Source organism: Pimephales promelas, chromosome 7 (assembly GCF_988280905.1).
Source record: "Pimephales promelas chromosome 7, fPimPro1.hap1.1, whole genome shotgun sequence".
NCBI lineage: Eukaryota > Metazoa > Chordata > Actinopteri > Cypriniformes > Leuciscidae > Pimephales > Pimephales promelas.
In genome coordinates this window covers 21427604-21439985 of record NC_142775.1, presented here as the reverse complement: position 1 = coordinate 21439985, position 12382 = coordinate 21427604, and the positions used below count along the sequence as shown (strand labels likewise).

Genomic DNA, 12382 nt, shown 5'->3' with positions numbered 1-12382 from the left:
CAAAATACAACCAATAGGTAATGTTAAATGTTAAAGTAATTCCATATATAACGGTATAGCGACTATCTTAATTGACTGATGATTTGCAGGTTAATCTGGATTGCCTCAATCTGGGACTGTATCACAGACAGGATCTGCTGAAGACGTTCATGCCTCCCAGCTGTGACTCACTATAATGATGTGACAATGTTGCACAAATGCTGATGAAGCTCTGAGCTGCCCACTTGGGAGATCAGCTAGATTTTGCTGAGGAGAGAGATTTGAAAATTAACCACTAACTCCCCAGGCACAACAGCAGGATTGTTTCTGAAATAATAAACATTTACTGTTGAAATGGCAATTGCAAGAACCAGAGGGACTGTTTTTCTCCTACTTGGCTTTCTGTGTGCATTGACAAGCTCACAAACAACACCATTAGTGCTCTATACCACAACAAGCATTATTAATGATGTGTCAGTCAAGTGTCAGTTCGCTACTAACATGAAAGTCATGTGCTTCCAAAGTCCCTGATGGAAAAAACGTAACCTCGGTTCTCTCTAGAAGAGAAGTTAGCTTATACGGGGAAGATTAATCTTTTAAAAGATATTGGAGCCAAAAAATTATCCTTAATTTTTCTATTCATTGTCAACGCGGTGCAGCTGCTAGCAGACCTAGACTGTCTAATGTGCTCATAGACTGCCATGCGGGAACTGCAGCAGCCTACCACTGAGCCCGACGTGATGTCACGTCCAATCAAGGGCGCTCGCACCTTCACAGCATCATAGCCCGCAAGTATGGGCGTGACTTAGCGTATATAATAGTGCTGCTGCGATTAGTCGAATAAGTTGACCATGCAAATTAATCGGGGACAATTTTATTAGTTGGCGTTTCATTTTAAAATTGACCGCCTATTTATTTTTGGTCTCCCGTCTCTAACGGCTCACTGTAATTCACCTCCACACACCAGTCTGTGTGTTGTGTGCGCCCTGCTGGTTAATATGCTATCCTCTTCCTTCCCCGTCCCCCACCTTCACTGCTTTGATATGAAAAATTGCGGAGGCAGGTGATGCTTTCACACTGGGCTCCTTTGCTGCGGACTGGCCGCATGTCAAGTCTGCGAATCAATGTCAGGTTTTGGTTCAAAATATATTTTTATTTAAATATTTTATTCAATGATCAACTGTCTGTCATTAGTATTTAGTCTACCACAAACAAACAAAATAAAAATAAAATAAATAAACATTAAAATCATGAACTCAAATGTCATGGTGAAAAAAAAAAATGTGTTACTGTTGTAAGTGCACAGGCTAAATCAGACCTTTCAGGCTATAGCCTAACGCTAATAAGCCTTGTACCAAAATTATCATAACAACTAAGTTGTCTGTCATTAAATAGGAAAATAATTGTGTAGATGATTTGCTTCAAGTGTAACCTGACATCAGACATTAAGGCCCGGCTGAAGTATTTTTTTTGCACACACGTCACTCCATGACGTGTGCTTAGCACCACTGGTGAAGTGTATGTGTTAGTAAATGTGAGCGCTTGCAAACGAGACTTCCTTATAGATTTCCACGACGCATGCGCTAGAATTGCGATCTGAAGTAGTACTGGTGTAAGCAGATCGCAAATCTCGCGCATGCGTCGTGGAAATCTATAAGGAAGTCTCGTTCTGGCCTACAAGGAAGAAAAGAAATAGTCGAATAAACTCGTTATTTTTGTTTGTTTTTTCGCACAAAAAGTATTCGCGTCGCTTGATAAACATATAGTTGAGCCACGGTAGTCACTTGGGATATTTAAACATTTTCTTCATTGACTTTCTGGGCCGTCAAGAGGCAGTCCCTTAGGAGCCAATGTGGTAGTTATACAGCTCTCAAATTTAATCAAAAATATCTTCATTTGTGTTCGGAAGACGAACGAAGGTCTTACGGGGTTGGTACAGCATGGGGGTGAGTAATTAATGACTTAATTTTCATTTTTGGGTGAACTAACCCTTTAACCCTTTGATGCACAACATGGGTCTAAATATACCCGACTCAGTTTTCATTTTCTATATCTTTGCAAGAAATTAATTTCATCATTCAGTATTCCAGGTATTCCTCAATTAACTTGTTTTTGATCATCACAAATCCTTATTTTTATTTTTCCTTTCTTACTTTTTGAATAAAAATAGTTTTTGTATAGCAACCCCTCTAATGCGCAACATGGGTCTAAAAAGACCCGTATTCATTTCCTATGGTATTTCAGTGATGGCTGAGTGTTTTCTTTGCTGAATCTTTAAAATATATGTATTTTATCATTTGTTATTCCAGGTATTCATTAAATATCTTGTTTTTGATTTACACAACTCATTATGTTTATGTTTCCTTTCTTACTTTATAAACAAACACAGTTTTTGTATTTTTACATCAATTTTACATACATGGGTCTAAAAAGACCCGTATTCATTTCCTATGTTATTTCAGTGATGGCTGAGTGTTTCTTTGCTGAATCTTTAAAATATATGTTTTTTTTATCATTTCTTATTCCAGGTATTCATTAAATATCTTATTTTTTGATTTACACAACTCATTATGTTTATGTTTCCTTTCTTACTTTATAAACAAACACAGTTTTTGTATTTCTACATCAATTTTACATACATGGGTCTAAAATTACCCATATTTATTTGCTATGTTATTTCAGTGATGTCTGAGTGTTTCTTTGCTGAATCTTTAATTTAAAATATGTTTTTTTAATCATTTCTTATTCCAGGTATTCATTAAATATCTTGTTTTTAATTTCCACAAATCATTATGTTAGGTTTTTTATTTATTTATTTCTACATCAATTTTACATACATAGGTCAAAAATTATTATTAATCTTATTTTATTTTAACCACAGACATTTTTTTATATATTGTAAAAGATTACAACATAATATCTCAATATTAGGCTATGGTTACCTTGACCTTGTAAACCTAGTGAGAAATTACTTGTGAGGAGAAACATGTCCAATACTATTAGCTAGCTAGCTGTTGACATATTCTAGCTAGCTAATGTTAACTATACACTAAAAAAAAGATTGTTTTTTAAAGCTTATTTACATTTAGTAGGCCTAACAGTTCATAATCATTCATATGCTGAAATGATTCTTATACTGAAATCATTCTATGATTGAAATGATGCCCAGCTCTGCTAAAGACAATTCAGCAGCTGGTGTTCCCAGAGCACCAGGCCTGTGTGCAAGGAGCACAAACATGTAGTTGTCATTTGTGAGGCATGTAAGCACTAAGATGGCAATTTGAGATGCCGCTGTACCAGTGTGATTTTATTTTTTCTGTTTTCTTTTCTTTGATCACATTCACCACAATTCAATAGAGTTACACTACACCACAGTTCAATTTCAGTGTTATCAGTTATCTGTGACATGTGAATGCTATGCGAGACAAAGTGGCAAATAAACATTTCAAGTGTTAAATGTGTTGTCTAAATTACTTCTAAGATGATTAATTTAACAAAAAGTTGTCTTTATTCTTTTGTTTTATTATGCTTGATAAGTACATTTGATATAGTAACACAAAACCTAGAAAAAAAAAGAAAAAAAAATATTTTTGGTAATTGAAAAAAAATATTTTTTAAATATTTATAAATCATTAAATTTATAGATAATGGAATATTAAATGCTTAAATAAATTGATCTCAAAAGATAAAAAGAAAAGAAAAGTCCAGCCATGCATTAAATAACATAGGAAATGAATACGGGTCTTTTTAGACCCATGTATGTAAAATTGATGTAGAAATACAAAAACTGTGTTTGTTTATAAAGTAAGAAAGGAAACATAAACCCAATGATTTGTGGAAATCAAAAACAAGATATTTAATGAAAACCTGGAATAACAAATGATAAAATACATATATTTTAAAGATTAGCAAAGAAAACACTCAGCCATCACTGAAATACCATAGGAAATGAATACGGGTCTTTTTAGACCCATGTTGCGCATTAGAAGGGGTATCCATAGCTTGCGCATCAAAGGGTTAAGAAACATTATAGCCATTATAATGCTAGAGTGTTGTGGATGGTCACCAGGAGTCTGCTGCACCATTGCTTGTTTTTAAGGCATTCTGAGACGTTTGAGTGAGTTGCAATTGCAGAAATCCCACTCTGCAAAAACAAAATTCCGGACATTGCTAAGCCATTTCTAAGGCTTTCCGAGGAGATTGTGTGAGATGCCATGCGATCGCAAGGGTGTTCTGGGTGGAGGACCATTGCAAGAGTTGCTAGGTGGTGTGTAGGTGATTTGTAAAGAGCTGTAATGTGTCTATAGGGTAATCAGTTTGGTTGCTGGGGAATTTCTAGACATTGCTCGGGTGTTCTGATTGGGTAACTCTGAGTGTTCTGGATGGGTTGCTTGAGTTGCTAAGTGACAGGGTGTTGGTAAAATGGTTCAATGCTGTATTAATGAAATCATTTTTGAAATTACACATTAATGAACATCACTATACATGCTAAATTGCCCTTTGAGAGTAGTGAAAGGCTTCCTGTGGAGATGGTTATGTCTGCCAAAGGCTCCATCTAAACCCATTCTCTAGTCATTGTCGGGCACATTCTTGTTTACTTTGCAGCTATGTAATTTGTCAGGATTGCACTGCTAAATGTAAAATGAATCAGAGATAAGGGCCCAGTTCCAAATCTATTTCCATCTGAAAACCTTTCAACACATTTAAACATAATTAAACTTGTGTACTTTTGAGTAAAAGTACATTTGTTTGACAAGCAGCAATTGCTTAACAGAAGTGATAGTGTCTGACGCACACACACACACTCTACATAAATATAACTCAGAATAGACTCTTGTGATGCGAGGTGTACCATTTTAGCAAGGTGCTCATTTATTTTTTGCTTTTAAAAAAAGGAAATAGATTTCAATAATTACAGGCTGAAACTGCGGTTCCTCGCTGTCCTCACTTCTTGGCATTTTGGTCCATGCAGTTGTCCACAGCTGTCACAAACTGTCAAGAATCTGAAAGAGATTTTTTTTTATTATTAAGGCACAACAAGGAGTGTGAGGTGTGAAACAGTTCGAGCTGTAGGGCTGATAACAGGCAAGTAGGATAACCTGACCCCTGAAATCCGTCCTGGGTGACAACATGCTTGATGACTGCAGAAGAAGAGGCAGCACCTGGTGGAATGATGGTGAGGATGACCAGGCAAGAACACAAAGAATAGTTTTGTTTGAAACAAACAAAAGACGGTCAAAGTTATTTGTCCGGTTCAAAAAGGCAGATCAAGGGTGAAAAACCGTTATCACCTCTGTCTGGTGCACATATCCAATCACTTGCGTCTGCTTTGAGCTGGATCTTATCATCTTCCTCTTCAAACTCAAATCAACTGAATATCTTTAACTGAAGTTTTGCCGTCATCTTAGTTTAGCTTCTTGGCCGAAGCTAAAAATGCTTCGAAATTGCTGTTTCCACTCCGGCCATTCGGTTGGGCTCTCAAACTTAAACTCACATGACGGGCTTCGCCGTGTCTTCTTTACCAACACACAGGCTATTCTGACACCACGTAATGTCTGTTGATATCCTTTACAGGCACATAATAGTACTTAGAAGACAACCACATGTGAGTTTTCTTGGTTTATTCCAGTCCATTCTCACCCCCAAGGCGTCACCTAACTGACACCTTGGGAAGCATTTGGACCATGCTTCAATATCTGACGCTTTAGGCGCCTTTTAGTGTCAGTTAGATGACGCCTAAGGATCGCGTGTAACCCTACCCCCACCCAAGACCTAAACCTACCCGTGTCATTTAACTGACGCTTTTCCTTTTGCGTCCGTTAGATGACGCCGTAGGATCGTGTCATGTAACTGACGCTAAAGGGCGCCTAAAGCGTCAAATATTGAAGCATGGACAAAAGATGATGCCCTGGGGTGAGAATGCATTGTTTATTCGCATGTTAGCGTGAACAACAACAACAGCAACATTCCGTCTATCTCTTCTTCGGCCCTTTCTGGCCTAGGCTCGAACAATGACACCTCTTACATTCACAAAACGTGTTTCTAAGAGTGATTACTGATAGGCACCTGCAAAAAAAAAAAAATAAAAAATAAATAAAAATCACGTTTTAGAGACAAAAAAAGCCCTAATTAACATAACTATTTTCTACTCAAGGACCTTGTCAGAGGACTTGACAAGGACCTTGGAGTAAAAAGTACAATATTTGTCTTTCAAATGTAGTGAAGTGAAAGAATATATTGTGTAGTATAAAAAAAATATATTTAAGTACAGATAATCAAAAACTTTAAGAACTTAAGAACAGTAGTTCTTTGTACTTTGTTAATGTCCACCTGTGTGTGTGTGTGTGTGTGTGTGTGTATATATATACATATATATATATATATATATATATATATATTGTTTTCATGTGGTGTAAAAGCATTGATCAAATGATCTGAAATTCCAAATAAATTCTTATTTGGGAAACTTGAGGCTTTCAGTCTGAAAAGTATTGCACCATTGGCGATGCAATGTTTTTTAACAAAACAGGTCAACTTATTGCAGAATGTTGCAAAATTAATTGTAATTTTTGTTCCTCTGGTTTACATCACAAGATTATCTTTAAGGCATTAAGTATTTTGTTCTGCTTGACTTCATAAATGTTGTTACTGTGAGCACACTCTAGCACACAATATCCTGCTGTTATTGCAGTGAATACTCAGAAGCATTCATTCCCACACTAATTCTAGCAGGTTCATGCAGTCAGTGGGCAGGATAAAGTCCTTTGGGAATAAAAGAGACACGTCTGATCTCTCGAAGTTAAACCCAGGAGATCCAAACCTGACAGGCTGTCTCTATGCTAGCAGAGGTTTCTTGAAAACCTGAAGACATTTCCTGAAAAATCCTTGATATGATGTGACTTCTTGTAATAAACACAATGAAGCCCAGACTAACAATTCATTGATTCTATCCTTAAGATATTTAATTTTTATTTGATACTTATGCAAATTTAAAGTGTAGCAAATTATCCCTATGAAATATTAATAATTAATAATATTTTATCAGTTAATTGGATTAACTTGATGTGGCTAAATTAATATTACAATCAATTAATCAGTTCATCCAACAAACTCTTTTGATTGTTCATTTATTTTAAGAAAAGAGTATCTTCCAAGGCCACAGAAAAATTATTATTTCTTAGCTTGTATGCTGCTTTGAGCATGTAACAAGATCAAGATCGTAAAAGAGATTTTGCCTGTAAGCAGTGAACCAGAATCAAATACAAATTGTGCACAAGTTATTAGCCTGGTTAAAACCAGACCATTCTCAGTTTGTAACAGAGTTATGGTCTGACAAAGTGTCATTGACAAATCATTTCCAGAGGGGCGTCACCAACGGACGTTGCGGGTAGACCTAAAACCTTCATCAGAGCGATGAAGGAGATGACGTATGCAGAGCGACGGTCGGTAACCCAAAGACCCTTGGGAGATGTCTACTCGTGTAATGGAAATCATTACTTGCATAAAAACATTATTTTCTATAAGTTACAGCAATAGTGAAAAGGTATTCTTTTAAGCAAATATTTGCATAATTATTTCTGTAAACGCTTTCTAACAGTTACAAAGACTTATTAAACATTAAAACATTAAACTAGTGGGGGGTTAACTGTGGTTAATGGTTAAATGATGTCTAATCATTTGGCAAACTGCGATAAGGACTCATATTACTCTTTTCCATGTAGATATGATTTGTGCTACTTGTGGGAGTGAATCTAATACCCATTTCTTTTTGAGTAATCACATATTATGTACTTACTCATTAACCAGTTTAATTGTAATATTGCAATGCTGTTGTATTCGAAACATCCCCACAATCTTGTATTGGGAAATTTGTATGATTACTGCATTTGATTTGAATTTGCTCTATATGCAAGGCAATTTGAGGATTTGGATTGATTTGCAATGGGCCAGTGGGTGCGGCTGTTATGGAGACAGAAAAAAAAAAGCAGCTTTTTACTGAAGAAAATTTGAGTGGTGTAAAAATGCCATGATACTATGGGTGATTGCTGAGAGGTTGCTTATATGTTTTCTTTGCATTTCACAAATGGTTCATAGGCCATACTGATATTCTGGCTCCTAAAAAATGGCTTGGTTTCCTGTATCAATTCAAGTCTATGGGATTTTTGGCAATAACAAAAAAAAAAAAAAAAAAAAATGAAGTGATTTTAAAATATTTGTGTTGGCTATGGCAGCTTGTTTGTTTGGATGTTGCAAGGATTCTTTTGATGGTTGCTAGAGTGTTGCTATACAAATGTTATAGGTTTTAATGCATTGCTATAGTTTCAGATACACTAGTTTGTCAGTGATAGATGCTGTAAACAATATAATGAAGTTTAAATTAAGAAGAACAATCAATAAATAATCAGCAGTGTTCCACATTGCTTCAAGCTGTAAATGTGTGCACTGGTGAGATTCTTGCAACACAAGAGGAAGAATAGCTGTTCATAGCAAAGAAAAAAGAATCGTGAAACATTAACAGAAAACAAGTACCTAAAAGCATATCACATTGATATATTAAACGTTTTAAAGGAAAAACTTGCCTTTGCCAAAAAAAAAAAAAAAAAAGGAAAAAAAGAGAAGACGATTATTCACATGCAGATATAGGCCATGTGAGGAGTGATACTGATAATAATCAGTGCTACTACTCCACATTACTTCCTGCTGACTGAGCGACTCATTTGAACAGATTAATCAAATCCATAAATGCTTAAAGCTGGCCTGGAAGAACCAGTGTGCAAACATGCACAGGCGTGCGCGCACACACACACACACACACACACACACACACACACACACAATGTATATAGCCTGTGGACAAGCATAAATTCTAGCAGAACTTATTCCAGTGTACATGCAATATCAGAGTACCATATTATTCTGTATAATGATTTTCAGCATTTCCCCAAAAAATAAATAAATAATAATAAAAAAAAGACAAATGAGACGTTTGAGAAAGGCATGCAATGAGTCCAATTATTTTATCATAACTAAGTTGTTTTCTGGAGTAACATCACTGTAAACTTATCTCTGTTTTTAGCCCAATAGATTTGGCTTGCAAAACTATTGTAATTTTCTGTAGTGTTTATACTCCATATTTTGAATCAAACATTTCAACAGTGTCTGTTATTAACCTTTCATGACAGATGACCAAAGGTTCACAAAATGTTTTAATGTAGGTTTGTTTATGCATCATTAGAAATCAGCAGACAAGGATCGATCTTGGGTAATCAGTTCATCAAAATTAAGCTATAGAATAATGTCGATTGTCAAATCCAGGCTTATTGCTTTGTAGAATTCTAAAAACAACATATTTTTTATGCCAATAAATTCTGTTGGAAAAAAAGGATATAAAAAAGTCACCCACTTTCCTACTGTAATTACTGTAATTACCAGTAATTCCAACAAAGCACCTTATAGAACTCATAATTGCTTGTAAATTCTGAATTTTCTGAGAGCTCTGACTTGATGTAGCATGTGCCATGCATGTACCATGTGACCACTGCAGATTCATATTTAGCTTTGATAGTGTTGCCACATTAACGCATCATTCCGATGACGTGAACAGCACAGAGTATAACGTCACAGATTGCCATCCTGTAATATACGGTAATTATGAAAACATGAACGAAGCTAAAGTGCAGCCTCTGATTGGTCCATAGTTAACATTCCAATAAAGTGTAAGTAACTTTTGCATAACATTCAAAAACAAATCCAAGAGTGTTAGATTTTCTTTTGCATTTGAAATCAATTTTATTCAATTATTAAAATGCATCCTATGGAAAGAAATATTACAGGAAGTACGATGAAGAGTTAAGTACATTTTGTATTCCCCCACCCCCCACCCCCACAGTCAACACAATTCATGCTTTTGACTTAAATAACTCATTTGATTACATCATGGTTCTTAGCAAATGAAACCAGTATTCAAAAATAAATTGCTGGTAGAGTAATAGAAAAAAAAACAAAACTCCATGTCCATTTGGAAGTTTTAGAATTGCATGAGGCAACCAGAAATTTTATCCACCATCAGCATTTCCAGGGCCGTGATGGGTAGCGCTGTCTCGCCATGAAAATATAGATCTAATGTCAAAAACAAAACTATGTGACACTGATTGAGTAGGAAAGTGTCCATTGTAGAGGTGCTGTTGCCATTCACAACAGAGTGTGCTGCAGGTGATGTACTGTCATTTTTGTTCTTTAACAGATGCCATGTCTGCTATTACACCCAATTTAGCTGACTATCACCACCCCATTATCTACAGAGTTTCCTCGTCCTCCTCCAAGCCGCTGCTGGGCCTCGTGAGTAGGGATTCCTTCAGCAGGATGTCATCGACCTGTTTTGCACTGTCCTCCGGCTCCTCAGGTATAGATGGTGGCAAGCTGTCAGCATCCGAATTGAGCACATACCCTGGCAACGAGGCGTGTGTGCTGATATTTGGCCCCCCACTGCTGCGGTAGACGCGGCTGGAGAAGAGTGTGGTGGAACGGGTGCTTGGGCCTCCGGCAGCGAGCTGGGATTGACTGCTGGTGCTATTGTTGAGGCCAGTTAATACAGAGCCATAGCGGTAGCTCCCGCACACCACCGGGCCCTTCCAGTCGAATGCTAAGTTCCACCGGGTCCATGTCTTCTTGATCTCAGTCTGGACCTGATAATTAGAGTAAGATGATGTACAGTTGATGCTGAAATGCATGGTGACTTTAAAAAAAGCATGGCCAAAAGCCTTACTGCTTTACAGGTTTTCTCAGTTACTTATTTTTTCTCAAAACAATTAGTTTTCTTGTTCGCATCAGATTATAATTTCTTATTGATTTATGCAAATTTCATGTTTTTGGCATGTGTACAAAAGAGTAAGAACAATTGTCTACAATTTGCACAATAACTAAATGCACATGGCTTGTTGATCAAAACCGATGAGTCGATTCTCAGTGAAATTATTAAACTCTTCACAATTTCTAAATATTCTTTCATCATGTGAGCCATCACATGCAACATTATCCATCCAGTGATCAAAATCCTGTCACGCATGAGCATGAATATTCCATAAATATGTCTAACATGGCAAATGATCTTCCATTGTAATGAAATAAGAATCATATGGATATTCGCCGAGCACAATCGCTACCATTTTTGAACATAGAGGATCCTAAACAGCTACATCTGTGTGTTGTTTTTGTATTTCATCTTAACTGAAAATTCCCATTTGCTTGCATGGAAGAGAAATTAAAAGATAAGAATGTGAGGCAATGTTAGGGGAAGACTATAAGTGTGTAAAAATAAACAATCAATTGTGAATTTTCGGTTACATACACTTTAACACATTTCTAAAAAGATAAATGTACTGTAGGCTATAACAGCCCATTCTCACTCCCAAGGCGTCACCTAACTGACGCCTTGGGAAGCATTTGGACATGCTTCAATATCTGACGCTTTAGGCGCCCTTTAGCGTCAGTTAGATGACGCCCTAGGATCGCGTGTACGCTACCCCCACCCCACACCTAAACCTAACCGCGTCCTCTAACTGACGCTTTCCTTTAGCGTCAGTTAGATGACGCCATAGGATCGCGTCATGTAAGTGACGCTAAAGGGCGCCTAAAACGTCAAATATTGAAGCATGGTCAAAGGTGACGCCTTGGGGTGAGAATGCGTTGGCTATAAATAAAAAAAAGTAAATTTACTACAGTACTACAGTATTGGCTCAGTGTGAAACACAAGAGTAGCCTGGATGCCAGCCTGAACTCCACCAACAACATTTTTTGGTCGGGAAGTTCGGTCTGGACTGGATCCATTGAGGAGTAATTATGATCAGACAAGAAACGTTCGGGCCAATCAAATTGCCAGGGCGGGCTTTATACGATGATGGACAGGTGATCTGCAGGGACGTAATCATCACGTTATCAAAGATCGCTTAACTGGTTTCACTCAAAGATGACTGCAGCTGGAGAATTGAGATGTAAAGATTCCGCTGTCACGTCTGTTGTGAAATAAATCGGCAGCGCATTAATTTTCATAGTCAAACAGAAAACTGCAATCAAGGCATTTGTCGATCGGAAATATATCTTTGCCGTCCTTCCTATTTGATTCAGCAAAAGTGTAACTTATCAGCTGGCTCTGATGGTCGCTGAGAAGATGGGACGTAATGAAAAGCCTGTGGTCGTTGTGGTTTCTCCATTGGTCGCACTCATGGAGGACCAAGTAAAAGAAGCAACACTCGTTATTTTACTTCTAAAATAAGTAAGTTCTGTAGTTGAAAACGAATCGGTTACCTAACGTAACCTCGGTTCTCTCTAGATGAGGGAACGAGTATTGCGTAAGCTAGCTTACGCTACGGGAAAGATTCATCTTTGCTGAGAAGTTGAAGCCAAA

General features: G+C 37.0%; 1 protein-coding gene across 1 annotated transcript in view; it reads right to left on the bottom strand.

Annotated features, from left to right (window-relative positions):
- Window positions 1-9843: 9843 nt before the first annotated feature.
- Window positions 9844-12382, bottom strand: part of pth2ra (parathyroid hormone 2 receptor a) — a 58572-nt gene continuing 56033 nt past the window's right edge. Inside the window, exon 13 of the mRNA XM_039682065.2 lies at window positions 9844-10664. Within this exon, the coding sequence (XP_039537999.2) occupies window positions 10275-10664 (390 nt within the window). The 3' untranslated portion in view covers window positions 9844-10274. The remainder of the gene's footprint in view (window positions 10665-12382) is intronic.